This window comes from Lepidochelys kempii, chromosome 2 (genome assembly GCF_965140265.1).
Source record: "Lepidochelys kempii isolate rLepKem1 chromosome 2, rLepKem1.hap2, whole genome shotgun sequence".
NCBI classification, from domain to species: domain Eukaryota; kingdom Metazoa; phylum Chordata; order Testudines; family Cheloniidae; genus Lepidochelys; species Lepidochelys kempii.
Window position 1 is genome coordinate 43,223,623 of NC_133257.1, and position 27,058 is coordinate 43,250,680.

The 27,058-nt window shown below is 41.5% G+C and overlaps 2 protein-coding genes across 9 annotated transcripts in view; one reads left to right on the forward strand and one right to left on the reverse strand.

The window, feature by feature from the left end:
- Positions 1-12,850, forward strand: part of CCNE2 (cyclin E2) — an 86,762-nt gene extending 73,912 nt beyond the window's left edge. For all 4 annotated transcript variants that reach the window (XM_073330540.1, XM_073330543.1, XM_073330542.1 and 1 more), the window contains 7 exons: positions 865-1,000; positions 4,248-4,394; positions 5,352-5,447; positions 6,715-6,849; positions 7,952-8,063; positions 9,793-9,947; positions 11,279-12,850. In XM_073330540.1, the coding sequence (XP_073186641.1) occupies positions 865-1,000; positions 4,248-4,394; positions 5,352-5,447; positions 6,715-6,849; positions 7,952-8,063; positions 9,793-9,947; positions 11,279-11,380 (883 nt within the window). In that variant the 3' untranslated portion in view covers positions 11,381-12,850. The remainder of the gene's footprint in view (positions 1-864; positions 1,001-4,247; positions 4,395-5,351; positions 5,448-6,714; positions 6,850-7,951; positions 8,064-9,792; positions 9,948-11,278) is intronic.
- Positions 12,820-27,058, reverse strand: part of INTS8 (integrator complex subunit 8) — a 72,119-nt gene continuing 57,880 nt past the window's right edge. For all 5 annotated transcript variants that reach the window (XM_073330539.1, XM_073330535.1, XM_073330538.1 and 2 more), the window contains 5 exons: positions 16,064-16,114; positions 14,919-14,992; positions 14,783-14,847; positions 13,332-13,375; positions 12,820-13,077 (listed from right to left, as the gene is read on the reverse strand). In XM_073330539.1, coding sequence (XP_073186640.1) covers positions 12,961-13,077; positions 13,332-13,375; positions 14,783-14,847; positions 14,919-14,992; positions 16,064-16,114 — 351 coding nt within the window. In that variant the 3' untranslated portion in view covers positions 12,820-12,960. The remainder of the gene's footprint in view (positions 13,078-13,331; positions 13,376-14,782; positions 14,848-14,918; positions 14,993-16,063; positions 16,115-27,058) is intronic.

A 27,058-nucleotide genomic window follows, 5' to 3' on the forward strand; every position in this document is an offset into this window, starting at 1 on the left:
CATCAGTCAACATGTGATTCATGTTTTGGAGCACTTTCTGAGGCTATGTTTATGCTTAAAACGCTTCAGTGTAGGCACTTAGAACACCTCCTATTGCTGTAGTATCACTGTGGTAATCCACCTCGTGAGAGGCACTAGCTAGATCAATGGAAAATTTTTTGACCTAGCACTGTCTATACCAGGGGTTATGTCAGCTTAACTGTCTGTCGGGGGTGTGGATTTTTCACACCCTAGGAAACTTACCTATGCCGATCACTTTTTCAGGGTGGACGAGCCATTAGTGACTACATGGTGAGATGTGTACTTTAAAAAACACATACCAAAAAACCCCAAAACACTATAATAATGCCAAGTTAAAATGATACAAAAATGATGTAGGAAACAGGAAGGGAGAGAATAATGAATTCTTAACACCAGTAGTTTGGTCTGGCTTCTAGCACTAAATCAGGTTGAAGGGTGTGGGGTGGTTTTCTTTTTTTTGGTTGTGGCGGGTGTCTTAAGTAGTCTTTTATCTATTTGGGAAGCCCAGTTTTCAAATGGATCAAATCTGAACTGTATGACCAAATGGACTGGCAAAATAAGCAACTGTGCTCTAAGTGGTGACTTGCATGTGTGTGTACTTGAACGTTGGGTTATTCAGATATATCTTGGGTTTGGTGATTGATAGGCTACTTCTGGGATTTCAGAACAAAGTATGCCTGTAGTTGTCTAACTTTTAAAATATTTTTTTTACCAAAATATTTTTTCTGATTGCATATAAACAGGTAACTATTGAAAAATTAACTTAAAATATAACACAATAAGATAAACATTTGTATCTTTTTGTAAAGAGACCTCAAAACTTCATATGACTTTATTCCATAGCTGGGGAAATTCCAAAGACGTCTGGCTCAATATCCTGAAGAAGGAGAACAAATATGCTCACTGCAAACATTTTACATCGCTACATTCTAACTTGCAACCACACATGAGGTCAATACTCCTGGACTGGCTTTTGGAGGTATATTTTGAATTACTTTATATTGTGCTATGGCTGTAAAATAGATCAGTATAAAAGCAGACTTTACGTAAAGTGCTAATATCTGTGATCGTGTAGACATAAATGACAAACACATTTTGAAACAAAGTTGACCATGCTGACCTCTAAAATAAAGCAGGGAGTAGTATTCCTTCTTTTTGGCCCTTTTTAATGCATCAGTATTGTGGGTAGAATGGAATGAGTGTATTGCCTTAAATCTTTTTTTTTTTTTTTAAATGAAAAATGCAGTTCTATAAACTTTTTGTAAATTTGACATGAATAGTTTTGACTGCTCACAAAATGGCCAGAGAAGGTGGTGCTCGTGCTCCCCATATAACGCTTAGCTCAGTTGTTAAGGCACTCACCTGGGATGTGGGATAACTAGGTTCAAATTCCAGTTCCGGAAGAGAACCTAAATGGTCTTTCTCCCCCGCCCCCCATTCACCAGAAATTTCAGATTGTTATAGCTGAATCCCCCCCCCCACGCAAAACCCAAACAAACCTGCAGCTGAACTGAAAAATTATCTGCCCATCTCTAGTTGTGGAGAATCCTGCTTCAGCATGGTTGTAAACTGAAATGGTTATAGCATGATTATATATGGGACCTTAATCATATCCCCAAAGCTTGGGACAATCTAATAGCTGAATAGTTTTGGGGACATGGCTAAGGCCCTGTGTATGGTACAGAAAAGATCAGTGTTTATAGCTGTTTCTCCTGATGTTTATATTTAGTGTTCCAAACACAACTCCCCTTTTAAAATAGATTTGTGTGTAAATGGGGGTGGGTCAAATTTTGCTCAAAAGATTTCACAAGTTTGCTTGTGCAGTACCTTAAAGGGGCAATGGCTAGCTTGATAACTGTTCAAAACAGTTTGATGCTCTCCCATTGACAGCCAAACCACATTCAAAACTATTTGAGACTGGATTTGTTTTGGAAATGGTTGAAGAACACAGCTCTTGTATTATAATACCCTCTGGTTTTAGGGATGTCTAACTGTTGCTCCACTGGATCTGAGAGAGATTGTGAAACATGGTAAATTTCATGACATCAAATGTGCTCCACACAAGTAGTTGTTAATGCTGGTGGCCACCAATGCCTTATTTACATTAGAACTCCCATTATTGCTATTGGCAATGGAACTACACAGGCTGTAAATTTTTTCCCCTAAAATTTACCAGACTATTATCAAAGTGATGCAAACTACAAGAGCTCACCATTTACTCCCAATATGTTAATATATTCAACACCTCTAAATTTGGCTCATTGTCATCTTCTAGAGACCGCTATTAGTTATGAAAAAAGAAAAGGAGGACTTGTGGCACCTTAGAGATTAACAAATTTATTTGAGCATAAAGGTGCCACAAGTACTCCTTTTCTTTTTGCAAATACAGACTAACACGGCTGTTACTCTGAAACCTGTTATGAGTTCATCCAATTTGAATGAAAATGCAACTGATCGCTCTTAAGTAGCTCAGAGCAGCGCTGTATGTCACAAGTAGTCAGCATGGTGCATCTTACTCTCATGCTCCCACCATCATTGTTGGCAGTGGTGGGAAACTTTAGAGGGTGGGTGAAGAGGGCTAGTGTAAACTAAACCCTTGTGGACAGTGCCAATGAATAGTTTACAGATTGAGGTACAGAAAGGAGGATTGCTCTAGTTCATCTTTAATGTATCAGGAAAAGTAACTACATTGCTCCTTTCGGTTTCTACATGCAAGCTTGTTTTGTATATCCAGTGAATGTTAAAACTGCATGTCCTACTTTGGCTATGTCTACGCTGCACTTTTGTCAGTAAAACTTTTGTTGCTCAGGTGTAGGAAAAAAATACACCTCAACTGACAAAAGCTTTACCGATTGGAAAAAGCACTGATGAGGACAGCACTGTCCGTGGGAGACGCTCACCTACTGACAAAGCTACCACCCCTTGTTGGGGGTCGTTTTATTTTGCTGGCAGGAGAGCAGCTACACTGCATGTCTTACAGTGGCACGGCTTAGGGGCATAGCTGTGCCGCTGTAAGCTGCTCAGTGCAGACACAGCCTTTGTGTCACTTCCCTCCTGATGTGTAACTTAACACCACACTGAGTGTCACTACTGAATTTGACACAAGTAATTCTATAGGAATTGCATCCACTTGCTTCAGGATGGATTTGTCCCCTACCTTTTGTTTAAGGCCTTATCTAGCATAGGAATTAAAGGTATGATGTTATGTATTAGCTAGCTAATACCACACCTTTTACCCTAGTCTAGACTAAACAGTATTTGACCCAACTGGTAACTTCTCCCCCCCCCCCCCCCCCCAACATTAGAATGGGAAACCCACAAACCAGACCATTTCAGATTTTTAGCCCCTTCCACTATGAAATATCTAGTGACATTGATATTTAAATTAAGTACTGACTTTGCACTCAGTTGAAACTAATTATAGGTGGAACAATTCAAAACCACCTGAAACAGTAATTCAGGAGGCATGAAGTTGTTTGCAGAGAAATTTAGTAGATGTGGTTTTTTTGTTTTTTTTTTTAAATTAGGTAACATGTAATCTTAAGGGGGAAATGGCTGGCTTAATATCTGCCTGAAGTTAAGAGGAGAAATGCAGAATCCTAAATAAGATTGAGTTTTTTGGTGGATTTAGCCTTTTTTTACAATTCATTTTAAGGCAAAACAGGCATACAACTAACATCAGTTTAGTTTCATCTAGTTTTTAAATTAAAATGGAAACAAGATGAAACTAAACTGATGTTAGTTGTATGCCTGTTTTGCCTTAAAATGAATTGTAAAAAAAGGCTAAATCCACCAAAAAACTCAATCTTATTTAGGATTCTGCATTTCTCCTCTTAACTTCAGGCAGATATTAAGCCAGCCATTTCCCCCTTAAGATTACATGTTAATTTAAAAAAAAAAACCCCAAAAAAACCACACCTACTAAATTTCTCTGCAAACAACTTCAAAACCAAGACCTTGTGTATCATATTTGAAAACTTGCTAGCAGGTTGTGCTTAACCCTGGGTGTTGAACAGATTTTCCCCCCTCCCCACCCCCAAGCAAACCACCACAAACTAACAAATTTGGAAACATGACTATCTTTGTTCACATTAAGGACAAAATTGTATTTTACCATTAAAACAGGTTTACTAACATTTATACTTGCGGGGGTGGGGTGGGGTGGAGAAATGCATCACACTGTAGAACAGAAAACTTTACTTTTTTTTTTTTTTTTTTGGTCTTAGGTATGTGAAGTATATATGCTTCACAGAGAAACCTTCTACCTAGCTCAAGATTTTTTTGATAGATTCATGTTGACACAAAAGAATATCAATAAAAATATGCTTCAGCTAATAGGAATTACCTCATTATTCATTGCCTCCAAACTTGAGGTAAGTGGCTATATGCATGTTTTTTTTTTTAGGGTTGGAATATCTTAACTGCTTCTTGAAGGGAAATGATCAACATAAAAAGAGATTCAGATAATTTGTTAACCTGGTATTCTTACAAGGAACACCTGTGATTAGAGAAATTTTCTTTAACTTTTTGGATCTTTTAGCCTTCTGTGTGTAGTCCGTTTCTGTTTCCCATGCATAATCCAAAAGTCCATCAGTTTCCTCTGTGGTCTTCTACACAGCAGTAGGGGACAGAAACATTTTAAAGAGGGGCTTTTTCTTTTTTCAAAACCACAGAAATTGGTAGGTGATCAGAGGGACAGGCATAGGACCTGAAACTACTGAACTGTTGAAATAAGATTTCAAATTGATGTTTCTTTAAACCTGGTTTTAAAAAACAAACTTTTTTTATACTGGCAAAAGCCCTAGTATAGATGCAGCTATACTGGTAAAAGTACTCTTGCTGGTATAAACTGCATCTACTAAGATTTAATATAGCTATTGGTATATAGATGTCTTCAAGGAGTGGTATGGTAAATGGTGTTGTGTTGTTTCACTGGGGGTCTCAGAATCGTCGGAGCAGGTGAAGAGCCTCGACTCTGAAGGTGATATAAGCAAGAAATAATTCTGTTTTGGTCAACATTGCTCCCCATCCATAAAATTGGTTCTAATAAAGTCTATGATGGCCTGTGGAATACATAATGTCTGCTCTATTACTATTCAATGGTTGTGCACTACAAGTTTCTAGCTCACTTTTTGTGGACATCTAAAGTATGAAAGACTTATGCTATTTGTATTATCATAGGAAATAGCTGAAGTACAGCTATTTCAATTGAGTTGATAAAATGGTTCTGTGTATAAATCTATATAAAGAGTCACAGCTGTCTTCTGCAGTTCATTTGCATTCTTGCAGGATACAAAAACCCTTCTGATCTTGAATTTTTTTTTTTAAAGGAGATATATGCTCCTAAACTACAAGAGTTTGCTTATGTCACAGATGGCGCTTGTAGCGAAGATGATATTATAAGAATGGAGCTCATTATATTAAAGGTAATGTAACAGTCTTACTATTTTGACTAGCTGGTTGAGTGATAGCCCAGTAAAGCCTTTCATTTTAGCATCTTGTTATATTTAATGACTGCTCTCTTGGTGCCCTTTTCCCCATCCGTAGGCAAAAAGTAGTACCTCACTTCTAACTTTCTGAAAAATTTAATTTTTCAGAATCTCCTAGGCTGACCTCCTTTAGGGTGGAGGTCTACTTTAAGGGCCCCTCTTTGCCACCTAAGTCCTACTTTTTGTTTTCTGCAAAGAAAGGGTCGGCCCCCAAGAACTTTATGTAATGGAAGGTGGCTTCTCCTTCCCACCCCCCCTCAATAGGCCTGGCTGGAGGATGGCAGGCTGGGGGTGGAGAGGAACTTCTGAAATAGACCATACAAATAGTCAAAAAGACTGTATTAGAACCTGTTGGAAGATTTTATTGAAACATTTTTCATCAAAATCTAATTGTTCTGCCCTACCTTTTGATGAAATTCTGCCAGAAACCAGGCAGGCTTTGAAACCTGGTTACCTGCCAGACTCCTCTACAGACCACCTGGCAGGTTGACCAGTAACCTGGAATCCTGACTTATGGCTCCTTAGCAGCCAGCCAGGTAGACTGCCCTGCAGTTGGGGCTTCCAGGGTCCCCGGCTTTGGGCTGTCTGCCAGGTGGAATGCCTCCATGCCAAGGTTCCCAGAAGAGTTGGGTGGAAAATGGTAATCTTGTTCTGCTGAGAACTTTGGAATTTTTTGGTTTTTATCCTGAGTCCTCCAAAACTAAATTATCTGTGCTAGGCTGCAGCTACTGTAGTTCCAGTTCCAAGGCCATGGCACATCTTGGGAATGTATGATTTGCCTCCCTAGCTCTTATGTGCATCTCCTGCATGAGGACACTTGCTCAGTATTTGTGAGGCATCTTTTGGAGAAGGTGGGGGGAAAAGGGTGGGAAAGATGTTCTGGCTGTTGTTGAAATCCAGGCTTGTTCCAGCTCTTATTTCTAAAAGTCAGAAGTTATTTCCAGAGCACATGTGTACTTGAAATCGTAGGGGATCTTGCATGTGATTCCAGCACATAAGTGCATGATAGAAGGTCTGGCTGACCTAAGTGGAGTTGAAAATGGGGAAAGGAGACTGGGTAAGATGGTGGGGGTAGAGAAGTTGGTTGGTTGGTGTTTTTGTTTTTTATATATAAATAATTGGGGGGGAGGGATGGAAGGAGGTGCTATGCACTTAAGTTCTTATTAAAAACATGAAATAAATATATATAATTTTCTATCTGTAGGCTTTAAAATGGGAACTGTGCCCAGTGACAATCATTTCCTGGCTCAATCTTTATCTCCAAGTGGATGCTTTGAAAGATGTTCCAAAAGTGCTGCTACCTCAGTATTCTCAGGAAAAATTCATTCAAATAGCACAGGTAGGTAGTTTCAGTCAGTGCACGCTGCTTAACATGCTACTGTTGGTGACCTAGGCAGAAGTGTATATGCTGTAAAATAAGATTTATAAAAATACCTTACCTACTGTTAAAGGAACAAGGCAGAGTTTTATATGATAATATCTAAGTGGTTCCCTGAAGGTTGGTGACTATTTTAATTAAAAAAATAAAAAGTGCAATAAGGTCACTCGATGTAATGCCAACAATCTAAGCCTCTAGGAGCAAAAATGCCCAACAGCACACGCTTCTATCTCTCTCCCCGCTCCCCCACCCTTGCTAAGCTTTTGTTAGTAGGGTTCCAGTGTCCATCGGATGGTTTTATAGCCTAGTTATGGAAGTGGGGCCAACACTCATTAAGGAAACCACGCTATAACTGTTTCAATACACTTGCTGGTAAGCTTTGATCCCAGGGTGGACAGGACTAGAGTATTACACAAGGTAGTGCTTGATGGGTGGCAAAGGATTTTAAAGGTGTGAATGGATGTATGTGTTAAGTTGCTTCACATATAAATAAAAAAAATCAAAATAATGTACGTTCTCTATTTGGGAAAGAAAGAAAGAAGGAACTGAGTTTGGTTTAGTGCTCAAAGTGTTTTTTCATACTAATCTCTGTGCACATTTTTATCAGCAGTATAAGAAGCATAAGTGTTACTAGATGGGAATATGAACCTAGGAAACCCCCCCCCCCCCTTAAATCTATACAATTTTGAAACTGAAATAATTGAATCATTATGGACTCTTTCCATGTTCATGCTTGGTCATTCAGATCGCTGTTAACTGTCAGGAGGCCAATCCCCAAAACAAAACACTGAGCTAGAGCTGTAGATTCTGGACAATCGAAAAATTTAGAACAGAGTGATTTGGTTAGACCAGTGCAACTTCATGGCCTTTGTCTTGTGTTACAAACCAGTTTACTGAAAGGTCCCTTAGTCTTAAGTTCTAATATTTTTATGTGTGTGTGTGTGTGGGGGGGAATAAATGGTGCCTGTACAGTGTATCTCTTTTAGTGGTTTAGTCCTATGATGTGCCTGGGACTCTCCCTCTCATAAAAGAAACTTTGTAACCATTACTGTTGTTTTCACAGCTTTTAGACCTATGTATTCTAGATGTCAGTTCTCTGGACTTCCAGTATAGGACACTGGCTGCTGCTGCACTCTGCCACTATTCCTCAGCTGAGGTTGTTAAAAAAGCTTCAGGTAATGTGGTCTACTACTATGAGAGCTAATTAAGTGGTTCCAGTTCATTCCTATATCACACCTTAAATGCTTGGAGCACTGCAAAACTTTCTAAAAATTGAACCTGAGGTCATTAAAATTATCTTGCTTTTAACAGCATGCTTCTTGCTGCTTTTTACTTTAAAAAAAAAAAGTGTTTCTCAACTTGATCAATTTAAAATAGATTCAGTTTTGGATCTATTTTATTTTTCAGGTTCCTCATTCACTTGCACCCCATACTATGTTAGGGTCACAACCACTGGAAGCATAAAATTGTTGTGCCTCTGAGGTGAAGTATCTGGAAACATAACAAAATATTTTGTTGCTCCTGGTCTGCTGCTATTTCTGTAGCTGCTGCTCTGTAAACTAAAAATTCAACAGCAATCCCTATTAGTTTATGATCTGGCTCCAGTAGCCTGTATCTTGTTCTTTCTGGGGAAGGTGATTTGTTTATCATCAGTCATTCTTGACTGACAACAGCACTCCAGGATAAAAACTTTTGTGGGGATTCCTATCAACCTGTCCTCTTGAAGCAAAGGATTCTGAAGTGGAGTGGCTGGACATAGCAGAAATAAGTTGATGATATGAAAGGACAAACAGTAATTTTGGGTAATGTTAAAAAGTTGGAGTTTTGGTGACTTAACCTTACATGAGTGTGTTATGTGGGTTTTATTTGTGTTGACTCCCACAAGACAGCATGCCTTTGTCAGTATTGGGATTCATCTTCATGCAAGGGGATAACTTGAAAAATGTAGCAAGATTATTTTGATATAGTGATGTCTGATTATTCCTATCCCTGTGCATGAGATTAATACAGTGATATTGATAGATAAAGAGGAAGTTAATCAGAAGCTGCAGCACTGATACATCTGAGTATTTGGGTCCCAATTTGTTACTTTTGTAGAGACTATTGGCTACCACAAAACATTTCTTCCTTCTCTAATATCAGATTTTTCCTGTCAGGCCTGCTGTAAAGTAAATGATTAAAAATAGGAGTTTATAATTAGATGTTCTAGGCCAGGAACTCCCCTTACTTTCTGCTGTGAGCCCCTGGTTATTCCCCATAGTAGTAGCTTAATGTAACTTTATATAGAGGGGTAGGTTGGCACCTCTCACTTAAGATACCAAATACTGAGGAAAGTGGAATACCACAGGAGCACCTCCATTTTTTTTGTCAGATTTTTCTACTGGATTTTAACTACTTTCCCATTTTCTGCTACCCCTCTAATAAGAGCAAGAGCATGAAACTGATCGGATCTTGTACCTTCCCTGTGATGCTCTTCTATAAAGACCTGCACAGAGCAGTGGCTCTTAGCATGTCCAGGGTTGCTGATTCCACATCTAGTCTATTACTGAAGGCCAGTGAAAAAGTTTAAGCCTTATGAGAGGGGGGGATGTTTAGGAGTGTGATTATTGTTCGTATGGTTTGGGGCTTGAGTAAAACTAAATGTTTGCTATCTTAATTCACTGGGATTATATGACAAGACTTTGACCCCTAAGTGGTAGGGCAGGATGCAAACAAGTCACTCTAGGTAACTTTAAACCTGCAGCTAGTAACTATATCAATAAAGATATGCACAAAGCACAGGAAAGTGGAAACAAGCTATTTTAGCCTCTCATTTACCATGTTAGAATGCTGGGCAGGGGATGGATATGCAGCTAGGTTTACCTGCACAATGCCTAAAAGCTGATATTTTATTTTTCTCCTTAGGTTTAGATTGGGAGAGCATTTCAGAATGTGTAGAGTGGATGGTACCTTTTGTTAGGGTGGCAAGAAAAGCCCCTGTGAAATTGAAGAGTTTTAAGAAGGTTGCAGTGGAAGACAGACATAATATCCAAACCCACACAAACTACTTGGACATGTTGGTATGGCTTTTTTTTTGGTGTTTTTGTCTGTATATCAAACACTGATTTGTAGGATGCCTAAGCTTAAAACAGGTGGAAAATAGTATAGTTCCTAAGGCTCTGCCCACATACTCATTGGTCTAGCTCATAGGTTTTCAACCTTTTTTCATTTGCAGACCCTTAAATTTCAAAATCTTAGTCGGTGGACTCCTAGGGGTCTGTAGACCACAGGTTGAAAACCACTGGTCTAGCTGACTAGAGGCAAGTACCATGGTTGGCTGGGGAAGAGTCAATGAAACCTTGGTTGTATCACTGTATCTTCCAGGTACTTTACAGACCTGATGCATATTTTCCCCTCTGTTAAACAGCCAGTTACTCCACATCCATATATGTAGCAAAGGCTGTCATGTGCTGGGGAAAGGATGACTGGCTAGGCTGCTTACACAAACATGGTGAAGGAGTATGCCTATCTCTGCAAAAGGATGCTGAACTAGCAGCAGGAAGACCACCATAGGTCACACTAGGCTTCTAGAAGGAGCAAAACAGCTAGGGCCCATAACTGTTTGTCACACCTGGCTATAATGTGGCACATTTCATTAAGATATGTAGTATGGACAGGCCTATACTACCTTGTCACTCTACCTGCAGGTAGAGTTGCTAAGAATGTTATCTGTGGAACAGTATTGACTGGTGTTTTTTAAAGTACTGTTGACAGTAGGGCCAGGTGTTTACTACAGGCAGTTTTGTTGACCCCAACTGTGCCAGATGTCCCATTGATAAACTATATACCAGTAAACATGCAACCTTATTTCACTAATGGAGGTGTGTGCATGTGAGTGAAATTTACTATACTGCTACAATATGCAGCCTCACCAAATCTAGTATTCCAGTAAAATGGTCCTAGCACAGCCATAGGCAGATTAAAGCACTCTGCCAACCACTTAAGGACATGGTGGTGATATAAGTCCATGTTTGCACAAGGAAACTACTACCATAATTGGAATGCCATTTTACTTGGACCTGAAGTTGTAAAATAAGAGACTCTCTTGACTATTTGAATACACTAATGACCAGCAAGTCTCTCTGTGTAGTTTGAGGTGCTCAAGCACTTGAAATAATCTTCAATTCCTATCCATTTTCTCTCCTTTCTAATCCCATGTTAAGGACTACCTTGAGAAAATTCTACTTAAACTAGACAAAAGTATATGTGGGATATTTAAATGTTGTAGTAGTAACTGTAGCACCTCAATGGAAGATAGAGCCTTGAATAAAGAACTAAGCACAGCCCTAATACAATGCAAAGTGAAATCCACTTTAACATTGCTTGTTTTTTTCTCTTTCAATTTACATAGGATGAAGTGAATTGTGGAGTAGCTCTAACAGCACCAGGACAATTATCTCCAGGGTGTATCGGGGGAATAATAACACCCCCAAAAAGCACAGAGAAAAAGTGAAAATATGAAAACCACTGACAAGACAAATGCAATGAACACTCAGTGGTAGAAACTCCAAAGCAGGACATTGTTTCAGTACAAAGCTACTCTAAAGCAGAGACTCAATCTAATCCTTGAACACTTTCTGCCTCTCAACATCCTGTATAACAGTTAGACATGTCAAACTGAGTAAGGGATAGCTTTGCCTTTTGCAGACTTCAGATTTAAGAATTGTTATGCAACCCCCTTCCCTCCCTAGGTTACACAGGAGGTTGGACTAGATCATTTGGTCCCTTCTGCTTTTAATCTCCACTACAGGAGGAATATTAACTAATTTAACCAACCTTTAAATTATGAATGGTTTCATTATGGATTTTTTAAACTTGTTTTAAAACATCTTGTAGGATAGCAGGAGAAACAAAGCTATATTTGTTCAATGTGTTGCTTGTTAAAGCAACAGTGTACAAATTCCCTAATAGCATGGTGACTATTTTCTTGTTGAAGTCAGGTTTAAAAGCTGACTATACCAACAAAAAAGCAGCCCCCTAACTGATGTCACCTGTACCAATACCACTTTTTCCTGGTTTGTATGGTGCTTGCAATATCTAAAGTCAAAGGCCATGTTTAAGTTGGAAATTTAACCTGACTGCATTTAGTAGTTTTGCCTACCTACCTTGATGTTGGTGCAAGGGGAATTACCATTTGAAGCCCAGGTGAGCTTCTAAGGCCAAAATAGCATCTTTATATGGGTAGGGCTAGATTAAAGCCTCTGCCTAGACAAGGCCTAAGTAAAGTGACAGATTACTTTTAAAATTGCTTTAGGGAAGGGCTGCTGAAGAGGTGCTAACCTGAACTTGTTCTAAGTCCTAAGTTTGACCTCAGGTAAAAGTAACAAGTTGCTGCTGATGTAATTTAACTGGAAAAATAATTGAAGGGAAAATATTCTACTACATATTAAGAGCTAAACATGGCCCCTTTTAAATGTAGAGCTCTTAGCTAGAACTATAGTGGTTTTAGAAAGAGGTACACCTTGACTACAAGAAGTCTACAGCCACTCGAAGTGGAAGCAGTGTTTTAATACCCCATACGGTGCAGGTATCAATGTTTAAAACAGCATTAACCACCCCTCTATTCACTACCTCTGCTCCTGCCATGCTTAGCTTCTGTTCTACAACAGCAAGGAGCATCTTTTTGATCAATTACATGCTTCAGGAAATCTAGAGTAAACAATTTTATAGAACTCAAAGCAAGACTCTTGATGGCAATGTGTGAGCTGTGCTTATTCAATGCACATCATCACAATAAGTAATAGCCTCTATGTACATATTTTTAATCAACTATTAAACTCAGCATTTTCTACTAGTTTCTTAGCTGAAGCTTGAATTCATTGCTTCAAATTGATTTAAAGCATTACATAAGTTAGTATTCCAGCTCTTCTGTATAATTTTGTAAGATAAGGGGTTTTATTGTAATATTTCATCTATTTTAAAAAACCACACAATATGCTTGTAAATACGTATTGTATAAATTTCAAATACTCAAACACATGAGTTAAATAAAGTGAAATATTTTCCATTCTACACCAGCATTTATAGGAATGTTTAAAAGTAAAGTTTTGCCATTGCTTGAAGAAATTTCTTTTTTCGTCTCTGTGCAGCAAGTTGCAATACTTCTTCTGGATTGCTAGCATTAAGCTCAGTCTGGCCAATAGCTTTAATCTTTGAAATACAAAAAACAAGAATTTTTCTGATACAAGTGAACAATAAGGTTATTAGTAATAAGACAGTTTTTGCTTTAGTCCAAAGAGTAAGTATATTTCACCTTTATAAAAAGGTGAATGTTGATATGAACTGTGGAATAAGCATTAACTTTATAGTTTCAGCTAGGCCATAGAGGACTGAACAAAACTGTTAAGATGTAATTCAAAGCTAAAAAATCCCTACCACCCAACCCCTCCCCTTCTTTAACTTACTGCTATTTGTCTCTTGTCTGTCTCTCCTCTCTTATGATGGAGATCTGAACAAGAGTCAAGGAAAGTATTCATGTGTAATACAGCAACACTACAAATGAGCTGTGATCTAAAATGCAAGACACAGAACAGGGTAGAAAAATAGTTTGTGTCCAAGTTCCAGTCACATCAAAAGCTTTATACACACTGAGCCAGCAAGTAGTAGTATAGATGCTCCTTTCAACCCCAGCAGACCTAGACCCTGACCAAGGCAATATGACAACACCACCTATTACTCCTGAGGGGACTTTGTATGCCTGCAGAAAAGCACTTTTACAGTGATCATGACTTCTCTGTTGTTGCAAATAAATTAAGTACATGCTAGTCATGAAAAGGGGAGGGAGGTGGTGCTATGCCGTTGCCAATTTTGCATCCTTCGGGTAGCTCCAGTTGACAGGTAGTGACTTGATGTCCAGTGAATTACTGATTGATTGCCTACTCTTACACATGTGCTTGGGTGGGGGTAGAGGTGGCCAAGATGAACAGGGGCTTAAGGTTTATGGCCCCTGTATTTCAAACCAAATAAAGAAACCCAATGTAGGGGGGAAACCATGGGTGTAGTGTTTTAGGGGATTCCCCCCTCCAAGTAGAGATGAGGCATGGGGGGGTACATAGAGGGTTACATGCCACTGTCTCCCCTCATTTCTGCAAGCACAGAGCTGCCCAACTGAAGGAGGCTGCATCTGAGCTCCACTGACATTGGCTGACCACCACCAGTTGTGTGCTTTCTGTGTGCTGGGAGGCGCCTTGTTCTCTGTGCAGAGTGCCCACAGTCAGGCAAGGTAAGGGGAAGAGGCAGTGGAGGTGGAATGGGGGAGTGAGAAGGGGGATGGAAAAGTGGGAGCCTGGCTAGCAGCAGGGGAATCCCACCCTGACAAACCGTACACCTGGACCCCCCACTCCCTCAAGACCCTGCTATTGAGCCTCAACCACCTTCACCTGGATCCCCTGCAGCCAGAACTCCCCAGCCCAGGCCCTTTTCATCCAGACTGCCCCACACAAACCTCTCACCCCACCCCTGGCAGAGTGGGCAGGTCCCAGGGTGTTTCACAGGTAGACCCCCTCCTTGCACTGTGTCAGGGTCAGGTGCAGCCTCACTACAGCATACCAAGGGAGCTGGGGGCTTCAGGGTAATCTCCCACCTCAATGCAGCAGGTAGCCTGTATGGCCCCCTGCCATGCTGGAGCCATATTTATTTATTGACAAATAAAAGTTGCAGAATTTTGCAAAATTTTAAAATATTGTGTGCATAATTTTTAGGCCCAGAATTGCCTCAAGAGTAACCTATTTATATCTACGCGTTTAGCATGAAATTTAACAGCAACTCAACTGTCAATACACTTAAGCTTTTTGTTGGTTTTTCAACATGACCCCACAAGATGCTTTTGCTTTAACTATTTCTAATGAAAGGATACATGTCAAGTATTCCAAAATGGTAACATCCCAGATGTAGTCATAGTAAGAATCCATAGCATCATGGCTGAAAGAGAATATCAATTAATTCATGGAATATGTACAGCATTTTAATTTTAAACATAAAAATGTTTTTACCTGTTTTGTTCCTGCAGTGCCTTAAATGCGGTTTTATAGTCTACTTCTCTGAGGAACTGGCATAAAATTGCTACCTGTAGGAAGAAAGACTAACTTATTTCCTTAAAGTTTGTCTCTTTTCATGCTGTAATATTGGACAAATGTTTCTCCACTATGTGGGAAATTTAATAATTACATCTAGTTTTCATAGTAAATGGCTTTTCAGTCTAAACTTAGTGTTTGCAGAATGAATCAAAATAGCAGAAGCAAGGACAGTAAATTAAGCTTTATGAAGTGGCTTTGCTCCAATTAAGGGCATAACACAGCCTTTCAAGCCAGAGTAATACCAGCAGATGCAGGAGGGAAAAGGTCAGTCAGACCTGCTAACAACTCTCTATTTTTAGTCATCTATTCCACCCCACTAGGACAATAGCTTGGTGTAGGTCCAAAAGAGATGGTGATTAGGTGCAGATTTTTAAAAAAATGCTTGGAAGGGTAAAAGGAACTCACCTGAAGGGGTGGGGGAGGAGACAGAGGGTGACATGCCATTGATCTTTGCAGAGTTGGCTAATCCTAATTTACTTTTTCAAAGGGTGGAATCTTTGGCTGGTGGGTTCATTCTAGCGGACAGTTTTTTTTCTTTCCACAAGAGGGATCCAGATACTGTTGAGTGCAGCCCTGTTAGAATTCCTGCTCAGCCCCACTGATCTCTAGACTAGACTACCCTGTGTGGCTGTTAGGTTGAGCAGAGTCTGACTCCAGCCCTGGCAAGGATGTGCCCCCCATAATGCAAATCCCATTTCATTCCCCAGCTGCTAGACTGGGCATTAAAACTCAAGGGGGTGGGGGGAGAGATTGCAAGGAAATGAATATTTTAAGATTAAAAACATGAGAAGCTTGCAGTCTTTCTGAACTCAACTAATGTACTGACTAAGTGAGTTCAGATCTAAAATTTCATTGGCTGGTTCTGAAGCATTATCACAATATTTTGATTAGTTTCCCAACTCTGTCAGGGAATGTTTATGGAAACAAAACTTCTACATTTTTAAAACCAGATTTATTTTGTTAATTTTTTTCTTTTAAAGAGTGAGTTTGGACTTAAAATAAAAATGGACAGTTCTTTAAAATGAGTCCTTATTTAAAGTGGCACCTGAATACACTCTTACCTGGGTGTGGCAGTTGAGCAAAGAACAGCACTTTATCATTCTTTTTATCACCTATGGAGAACGAATTCACAAGACAATTACAACAGCTTCCAAAATGCTGATGTTTACATTAAGCACTTGTTAGCAAGTTATCTGACCCAGTAAACAAATGGTAAATAATTGTACAGACATTCTTTTCTTTAAAGATAAACTGAAGAGGTTATTTACCTGGAACTGGAGGGTCTTCAAGATATGTTGTACCTATTTGGATTCCAAATGTGGGTACGCATGCACCAGAATGTTTCATAGTAGTGTCCATTACCCTGCAGGTGTCGTAAGTTGCCTTGTTCTCCCATCCGAGGTTATACAATAAACGCTCTTTTATCCAGCACTTCACCAACTGGCAAAGTCTATAAACCGGCATTTCTGATCTGCACTGAAAGTCTGGTTTATAGTGTACGGAGTGCGGGACCAGCAGGGGGCTTGGGCATGGGAGGGAGCTGGATGGGGGGCCCCACACTCACCTCCGGCTGCTCCCTGTCCCTGCTGCTCCTGGTGGAGGCGTGGGCAGGCAGCTCTGCAAGCAGGTGCACTGTCTCTGTCTGCAGGCGCCACCCCTGCAGCTCCCATTGGTTTGTGGTTCCTCAGGTGAGCTCCCCAACCTGTAAGGGAGGCATCTGTTGTGATCGTGGATCATGGTGTGGGAGGAGTGAAGGGGGCACTGATCAGGACCTCGGAAGGGTCGGTCCACCAGTGAAGGATGCCAACACCTGCCATAGGATCAGGACCTTGTTGTCTAGCTGGTCTGTGTCTGGTTGGTAGACGGAGAGGAGCCAGATTTGCAAGCAATGCATGTGGGGGCAGGTGTGCAGTGTCACTGAGGTACATGCCGTTATATGGCCAAGAAGGGGAGAGAGTGGTGGATGGTGGTCTGGAGCTTACGGCTGGGGTCCGTGATTAGGGTTGTGAAGCAATTTGTTGGAAGGAAGACACATGCAGCAGCAGAGTCCAGCCATGCTCCAATGAAGGCAATGGTTTGGATAAGTACGAGGACCGATTTCTCTTCGTTAATACAAATGCCAAGAGAGGTGAGGAGAGCATGGATGGTGTGGATGGCAAAGAGGAGGGTTTAGCAGTAGCGCTCAACGAGGAGCCAGTTGTCCAGGTTAGGGAAGACTGAGTAGCCTAGAAGCTGAGTAGCTTTTGGGCATCAAAGAGCAGGTCCTCTATAGTGATCTGGACCTATTTGGGGAGCCCAGAGGACTGCATTCAGGATTGCAACACTGCTCGAGTAGCAAGTGAGCAGGAGGCCAAGTAAGCTGCGTTCATGGAGGACTGAAGACCCACCTTGGCCACCACATGGCCCTCATCAAGGAGCGATCAAGAGTCCAGGTGCTCCAGGCAGCAGGCACACCAGTGCTGGGCTCAGAGATGGAGCTTGCACCAGTAGATTCTGTTTGTGCTTCTCCTTATGCTCCATCCAGGGCAGCTTGAGTGCTGGGCACCCTTGTCTATACGCAACTTGTCTCCGGACCTGGTACAACTTGGGGAGGCAACGCTGTATTTGTGAGCAGTCCTGGACAGGGACCTGCCCTTATGCCCTGGGCCATACTTCTTAGTCTCATGGCAGCGCTTGTCCAACTTCTTCAGTACCATCAGATCTGGCGCCTGAGAAGTGGACAGGATGGGGAGGGTCTTGGTGACGGCCATTCAGGCACATGGCTTGCTCCATTAAGAACTTCCAGAGGCAAAATTCTCTAGCCTCACGCATTTGAGGCGGGAATGATTGGCAGATGATAGAGTGGGTGACAACGTGGGCCTTGCCAAGGCAGTACAAGCCAAATTGGTGCTCACTGCTCACAGAGAAGGAGCACGGGCACGAGGCACAGTTGTTACAACTGGACATAATCCCCAGGAGAGGTCATCTCCCAAACTGGGGGAAAAACTCCAATAACCAAACTAACCTAATTACTAACACTAACAACAGGAAAACAAAACAAAACAAAATTAACTACAGCGAGACTAAGAGTGCGAAGGAACCAGGGATTCTGACTCCAGCTTTGTGGTGGTAAAAGGGGCCCCATTATAATCTCGGACAGGAGCATGAGGCAATGCATGATGTGTGCAGGTCAAAGGCCACTGCTATGAAATCTTCTGTCTCCGGCGCATAGCACACATGTGCATCCACATTTGGAATCTATGTAGGGACCATCACTCGAAGAACTAGTATTTTCCAGCAAGACACATTTATCTGCCATACCCTGATTATTTGTTTTACAAAGACTCCTTGAGACCTCACAGAATGAAATTCCTGGCCCAGGGATGAGTTATACCTTAGAAGGTACACAGACCTAATCTCCAGTGGGCTATAGCCTTTAAACATTTATTATGGTCCAGCCATTATCACCTCTCTTTACCTGCCCTCTCCCATCTATAACTAAAATCAACTACTTGGTTATGATCCCAAAACTCATGAGCCCAGCTGGCTTCCAGAGCTGCTTATCAGAAGTAGGGTGACTAGACAGCAAATGCGAAAAATCAGGACAGGGGGTGGAGGGTAGATAGGAGCCTATATAAGAAAAAGACCCCAAAATTGGGACATCTGGTCACCCTAATCAGAAGGAAGGGAGTGGGGGCTATTCTTTTACCTCCAGGGGGTCATGGCAAAGTACTGATCTCTAACTGTCAACAGCAACTGACACATGGTCCCCAACCACTCCCTAACATACTAGTCACAAACATTACAATGGTTTTCAGATGAACGAGACAGAGAAATAGAGGAAGACCAAATCTAAGTCAGATACAGGGATTTAATTTCACAAGGACGTTCCATGACAGTGACTGAAGACTAAAGAACCTTCTCCATAACAAGAATACCTGCCAAATTCTGACACAAGAATTTCTGGCTCATCTTCTAGAGCAGTGTTTCTCAACCTTTTTTATACCAGGAAACAGCTTGCTGCCTTCCTAAACTATCAGGGAGATCTCAGGGACCAGCACCAGTCCATAGACTTGTTGTTGAGAAACACTGTTTTAGAGTACACCATGGAAGCCAGGGTGGATAAAAATTGTTGTCTATATATATAAAAATAAATGAAAGTTTTTATACTTAGATTTTATTGTTAGTTTCATTAAATTCAATTTTTTAAATAAATCTATGTGTGACAACTAAAGCCTAAATGTACTATAAGCTATTAAAATATTATTCAAAAATCTGCTGCATTAATATTTTGAATGCGTTAAAGGGTGCAGCTTTTTAATTACAGTGTAATCGTGAAGAACACCATATTTAACTTTTGAGATGAACGCCAGCTTTATAAATAGGGCCCTACCAACCATGAAAAACACTTCACGGACTGGGAAATCTGGTCTCCCCCCATGAAATCTAGTCTTGTCTAGGCTTTTACCCTATACTATACAGATTTCACAGGGGAGACCAGTGTTTCTCAAATTGGGGGTCCTGACCCAAAAGGGAGTTGCAAAGGTCAGAAAGTTATTTTAGGGGGGTTGTGGTGTTGTCACCCTTACATCTGCGTTGCCTTCAGAGCTGGGTGGCCAGAGAGCGGTGGCTACTGACAGAGCCCAGCTATGCAGGCAGCAGCGCAGAAGTAAGGGTGACAATACCATAACATGCCATCTTTACTTCTGTGCTGTTGCTGGCCGTGACTCTGCCTTCAGAGCTGCGTTCCTGGACAACAGCCACCACTCTCCAGCTGCCCAGCTCTGAAGGCAGTGCCCCCCCCACCAGCAGTGCAGAAGTAAGGGTAGCAGTACCACAACCTACAATAAGAAAAGGAGTAGTTGTGGCACCTTAGAGACTAACCAATTTATTTGAGCATGAGCTTCCTTTTCTTTTTGCGAATACAGACTAACACGGCTGTTACTCTACAACCTACAATAACCTTGCAACACCCCCTCACCCTCCACAACCTTTTTTTTAGGTCAGGACCCCTACAATTACAAAACTGACATTTCAGATTTAAATAGCTGAAATCATGACTGTCAAGGCTCCTCCCCCACTCTGAACTCTAGGCTACAGATGTGGGGACCTGCATGAAAAACCTCCTAAGCTTATCTTTACCAGCTTAGGTCAAAACTTCCCCAAGGTACAAAATATTCTACCCTTTGTCCTTGGATTGGCCGCTACCACCACCAAACTAATACTGGTTACTGGGGAAGAGCTGTTTGGACACGTCCTTCCCCCCAAAATACTTCCCAAAACCTTGCACCCCACTTCCTGGACAAGGTTTGGTAAAAAGCCTCACCAATTTGCCTAGGTGACTACAGACCCAGACCCTTGGATCTGAGAACAATGAAAAAGCATTCAGTTTTCTTACAAGATGACTTTTAATAAAAATAGAAGTAAATAGAAATAAAGAAATCCCCCCTGTAAAATCAGGATGCTAGATACCTTACAGGGTAATTAGATTCAAAACATAGAGAACCCCTCTAGGCAAAACCTTAAGTTACAAAAAAGATACACAGACAGAAATAGTTATTCTATTCAGCACAGTTCTTTTCTCAGCCATTTAAAGAAATCATAATCTAACACATACCTAGCTAGATTACTTACTAAAAGTTCTAAGACTCCATTCCTGGTCTATCCCCGGCAGAAACCAGCATATAGACAGACACACCGACCCTTTGTTTCTCTGCCTCCTCCCAGCTTTTGAAAGTATCTTGTCTCCTCATTGGTCATTTTGGTCAGGGGCCAGCGAGGTTACCTTTAGCTTCTTAATCCTTTACAGGTGAGAGGAGCTTTCCCCTGGCCAGGAGGGATTTCAAAGGGGTTTACCCTTCCCTTTATATTTATGACAATGACATTTACAATTTTAAAAATCCTCTGACCGTGAAATTGACCAAAATGGACATGAATTTGGTAGGCCCCTATTTATAAATGTGTCATAATGTCAAGTACTGCATTAAGTATATTATTTTTATTCTTTACAATGAATAAAAACCCAGATGGGAGACGGTCAGATCTAATTCTAAAAACATGAAGGACAGGGGGAGAGGGGGGCAGATTTCCAAGGGTATTTATGCAACTAAAAATACAGATACACACCCAGTGGAATTTTCAAAAAAGTGTCCAAGCAGTTTAAGCACCCCAGCTGTTTAGGCACTTTTGAAAATTCTACTAGGTGGGTATTTTAGGCATTTGAATATCTTTGAAAATCTGCCCTATGGTGACCAGAAACAGTGAATCCACTAACTACAATTACAGATACAATTTTATCATAGTGGTCACAGATATCTTGAATTTGAATGAAATCTTGAAAATAGTTGTAAAAACAGATTTGATTAGGCCCCTAAACAGAGTGGTGGTGTGGTGACCTGGAGCACAAGGTCACAGCACCACTCAGGTTTGCCCCCCATCCACCCCTCTAGAGATGGAGGGGTGCAGCAACCCCATGTGATTGGTCACAATGTGCACAGCAGGGAGCCAGACCCACCCCCGCAGGCCAGGAGCTGCCATTATGGTGTCAGAGCACCCCCACTATACTCTTGTATACGTTAACGTAGCAAAATAAAGTTACTCACCGTGTGCAGTAACTGTAGTCCTTTGATGTGTGTCCCCCTATGGGTGCTCCACTTCAATTGTGCATGTGCCTCTTGAGCCCTTGATAGCAGTGTCTGTTTGGCCCATGCACGCGCTCTATGCAACCTCAGGCTGTGCTTTGAGGGCACACAGGGCTGTGTGGGCAAACTGCCCTCTGTCCCTTCTCTATCCAAAATGACTAAAAAGAACAGTCCAAAGCAGAGGGGAAGGAAGGTGGGTAGTGGAGCACCCATAGGGACAAACATCTTGAACAACGGTTACTGCACAAAGCGAGTAACCTTTTCTTCTTCAAGTAGCATCCCTATGGGTGCTCCACTTCAGGTGACTCAAGTAGTATCCTCACAGGAAGGGAACTTTGGAATCGAGTCCAAGACTGAAGACAGTACTGCTGAACCAAGTGCCACATTAGATCTGATGGCCTGGACCAAGGCATAGTATGTGCAGGGACTCGTCTACAGTTCCCAAGAAGAGCTTCTGACCATCAAAAATGGGAGGTCCTTACCCATATCCTGGGAATCCCAAGAACTGGAACCATGATGCCCTGGGCATGACAACTGCTTTGGAAATGGAGCTCACAGCAGTGTCTATGTCATCCAAGGGCACCTGGAGAGGGGTTCTGGCTAAAAACTGAGTCTTTACTGAACATCTTCCACAGGGGCATTTCCAGGCCATGGTTAAAGGATGCAAACTTGTTGCAATTGATGTAGTCATACTTGACCATGACGGCCTGATAGTTTACAATCTGAACCTGGAGGACGACTAGGCCTTCCATTCACAAAACATCTAATCTTTTCTGGTCCTTGTCATAAGGAGTAGACCTGGAGTAATGCTGTCTACCCTGCTCACTTACAGTATCCCCAAGCAGGGATTTAGGAAAAGGCTGGGAGAACACAAATACTGAGTCCCTGGGGAGATCATAGTATTTGTTAATCTGCCCATTTACAAGTTGGTGGCAGGAGTTTGCCACACAGTATATGCTGGATCCAAGAACACTTCATTAACAGGTAGCACTACCCACTTGGGTGTCATGGACTGCAAAATGTCTAGGAACTTGTGATGTGATTCTTTAACCTCCTAAAAAGGTAGCTGGAGGGTGTCAGCCACCTCTCTTCACAAGGCCCTGTAAATGGAGAAAATCGTCAGCTCTCAGTGGTGGAGGCGGCATGATTGTGTTGTCTGGAGATGAAATAAGGGTTTGAGGGTAGTCTCTTTGTCCACCCTAGCCTCCTGTTCCTCAAAGGTCTTCTGGTGTTGGGGGTTTGGTGGAGGAGACCCTAGTTTCCTGGTGCATTGCAGCCAGATGTCTAGCAGATTGCTGCTGACAAGCCACCCAAGAACCCCGTTATGGCCATTGGGGAGGCCTATACAGGAGAGGGGGTGGTACCCAGGTCTGATCCAGCCATCCCAGATGTGGGTAAGGGTCTTTGTCAAAGTGTGGGTTCCTGTAATCATGCGGAGAGGAACCTGCACTGATAAGGAGGAGACTGATTGAATGTTTCCTTCATCCTTCTCAATGTCTTCCAGTGGGGGCAACCAGTAGAAAAGGGTGGAGAATCTTGCAGTACCGGGAAGGACTGGTAATTCAGAGACTGGGATCTCATTACCAAGAGTCCTTCAGTACCCACACCAGCTCATTTAACACTGACACGTTCCTGGAGAAATGGCATTCCTGTGGTACCAATGGAAAAGCTGACTTGGGCAGTATCACTGGTTTGGAGCGCATAGACGCCAGGGCTAAAGCTGCGTGTTTCGGCTAAGCCAAATGGGAAGGCACTATTGATAAATCTGAAACAGACTGCGCCAATCTCAAAATGGATGGTACTGGGGACCTTTCACTGCTGTGTTTCTCCAAAGTACTCTAGGATCTCTCTACTCCACTGATAGTCAATATGGTTTTTATAAAGGAAAATCATGCCTCACCAATCTGCTAGAATTCTTTGAGGGGGTTAACAAGCATATGCACAAGGGGGATTCAGTGGATATAGCGTACTCAGATTTTCAGGAAGCCTTAGACAAGGTCCCTCACCAAAGGCTCTTAAGCAAAGTAAGCTGTCATGGGATAAGAGGGAAGGTCCTCTCATGGATTGGTAACTGGTTAAAAGATAGGAAACAAAGGGTAGGAATAAATGGTCAGTTTTCAAAATGGAGAGAGGTAAATAGTGGTGTCCCCCATTGGTCTGTACTGAGACCAGTCCTATTCAACATATTCATAGATGATCTGTTGGAAAAACGGGTAAACAGTGAGGTGGCAAAATTTGCAGATGATACAAAACTACTCAAGATAATTAAGTCCCAGGCAGACCGTGAAGGGCTACAAAAGGATCTCACAAAACTGGGTGACTGGGCAACAAAATGGCTGATGAAATTCTGTGTTGATAAATGTAAAGTAATGAACATTGGAAAACAATCTCAACTGTAGATATAAAATGATGGGGTCTAAATTACAGATACTACTCAAGAAAGATCTTGGAGTCATTGTGGATAGTTCTCTGAAAACATCCACTCGATGTGCAGCGGCAGTCAAAAAAGCTAACAATGTTAGGAATCATTAAGAAAGGGAAAGATAATAGGACAGAAAATATCATATTGCCTCTATATAAATCCATGGTATGCCCACATCTTGAATACTGCATGCAGATGTGGTTGCCCCATCTCAAAAGAGATATACTGGAATTGGAAAAGTTTCAGAAAAGGGTAACAAAAATGATAAGGGGTATGGAACGGCTGATATATGAGTAGAGATTAATAAGACTGGGACTTTTCAGCTTGGAAAAGAGACGACTAAGGGGGATATGATTGAGGTCTATAAAGTCATGACTGGTGTGGAGAAAGTAAATAAGGAAATGTTATTTACTCCTTCTCATAACACAAGAACTAGGGGTCACCAAATGAAATTAATAGGCAGCAGGTTTAAAAACAAACAAAAGGAAGTATTTTTTCACACAACACAGTCAACCTGTGGAACTCCTTGCTAGAGGACGTTGTGAAGACCAAGACCATAACAGGATTAAAAAAAACTAGAAAAGTTCATGGAGGATAGGTCCATCAATGGTTATTAGCCAGGATGGTCAGGTATGGTGTCCCCATCTTCTGGCAAACAGAGGCTAGGAATGGGCAAGAGTGGATGGATCACTTGATGATTACCTGTTCTGCTTATTCCCTCTGGAGCACCTGGCATTGGCCACCGTCGGAAAACAGGCTACTGTACTAGATGGATCTTTGGTCTGACCCAGTATTGCCATTCTTATGATATCAGAGGAAGAGTCTTTTGTCTCCATGGTACCAAGTCAAAAAGCCAAGGACTCTGACACCACAGACCTTGTTCGCAGGAGATCGGGACTTCTTGGGAGCTGGCTCCTTGTGGGGGGAGACCGAGTTCCTCTTTGGAGCCTTTCCTGCACCCTCAGAGATCTTCCCCTTCTTAGGCAAGACCTTAGTTGAAGTTGAAGGTGTACACGATCTGTCTGGAGACAGATGTATTTTCGGGGTAAAGGGATGGACTCTGAAATGGATTGAAGGGAGTGATCCATTATCAACAGCTTCAGGTTGGTCTCCTGATTCTTCGGACCTCTAGATTTTAGAGCCAGGCAGAAGTTACACTCTGGGGCAATCTGGCACTCTCCCAAGCAACCGATACATTTAGATTGGCCATCACTGATTGGGATAGCCTCCCAACAAGATAGGCTGCATTTGAAACCTGGCAAGCCAGGCATGCCCAACCAGGCCAAATAAGCTCCCTGGAAAAAAAGTTGGGGGAGACAAAGGTGAAGAGGAAAAACCGAAACCTCAACTATCTATCTAATTCTATACTAACAACAAACAAACTAAACAACTACAAAGCATGCTGAGGCACGCATAAGGTGGACAAACTAGAGCTCCGTCTCAGGCAGAGGCAGTAGAGAAAGAACTCAGGACAGTTCACCCAAAAAGAACTATATACTCTTGGAGCACGGCATAAAGTTGTACAGAGTGCATGCGTGGGACAGATGGTGCTAATAGAAAATCTCTTCTCAGGGCTTGAGACACACACACGTACCTGAAGTGGAGCTCACACACAGACATTACTCAAAGAAGAAACTATATTATTTGCTGAACTTTCACATGACTTATTTTTCCCCTGCACCTTTGCTGTGAAATTTACTAAAAGTGTCTATGCCAAAAATCATAGCCTTAACTAAATTAATACTTCAGTAAATCAGTTAAGTTTTAAATGCAAACTATGTTTTGATATGTTTTTTTCCTTATGTATCCAGCCATTTAAGGTAGTTTAATTCAACTAATAAATAAAATCTTAAAATACTGTTTTTGATTAGTTTTTAGAGTAGCAGCCATGTTAGTCTGTAGCCGCAAAAAGAAAAGGATGATGACTTGTGGCACCTTAGAGACTAACAAATTTATTTGAGCATAAGTTTCGTGAGCTACAGCTCACTTCATCAGATGCATTCCTCACCAGATTTGCTGTTCTGGTTCTGTTCCTGATGGCTTGTAGTCCATCTCTGTGTGGAATGAAAAGCTTATGCTCAAATAAATTTGTTAGTCTCCAAGGTGCCACAAGTCCTCCTTTTCTTTTTGTTTTTGATTATTTTTTGAATTTCAGTTTCCATCCACATGCAGCTTGACACAAATTTACAGTAAAAAAACCCCATCAAGTAAATGTGTTCATCACCATTTTCTATCATAATTAAAAAGTAAAAAATTAAGAATCTCAATAAATATATGCTAAACTCTAAGTGTTTAAATAGATGTGTATAGATAGTACCAAATTTAGTGTAAAATCTGCATTTGGTTGTAAATTGACATGTTTTAATGGTTATAACAATCAGTAAGAACAAAAATAAGGAAAATAAGTATGAATGGAACACAAGATTAAAAATTATTTACATAACCATTAGGCAATTTAGATCAATCTATCCTGATGGAAGCTATAATAATCTGCTAGGCTAAATTTAATGGAGCCCAGACTTAAGGAGGCAAACACATGGACATTCTGTTGAGAGGCTAAGGCTCTAAGGCTATGTCTACACAGCAATTAACCCTAGGGTTAGTGGGACTCGAATCAGCTGACCCATGTCAGGGAGCCCCAGGCTTGAGCATCTACATTACATTTTAAACCTAGGTCAGGGATTCTCAAAACCTCATTGCATCACGATCCCCTTCTGATAACAAAAATTACGACGTGACTCCAGGAGGGGGTCTGAAGCCCGAGCCCGCCCAAGCCCCACGGTCCAGGATGAGGGGCCAAAGCAAAACCCTGAGGCCCACCGCCCTATGCGACCCACAGTTTGAGAACCACTGACCTAGGTTAAGGATTTGCTGACCCGTGCTTGAACCTGGGGCTCTGGCATCCACATTGCAGTGCACAGAACTGAGTCAAAGTAACTCTGTCCTAGTGAGCCTAGCGCCTCTCACCTAGTATTGACACTCTAGCCCTACAAATGTGTTGCACTGTGGGGAAA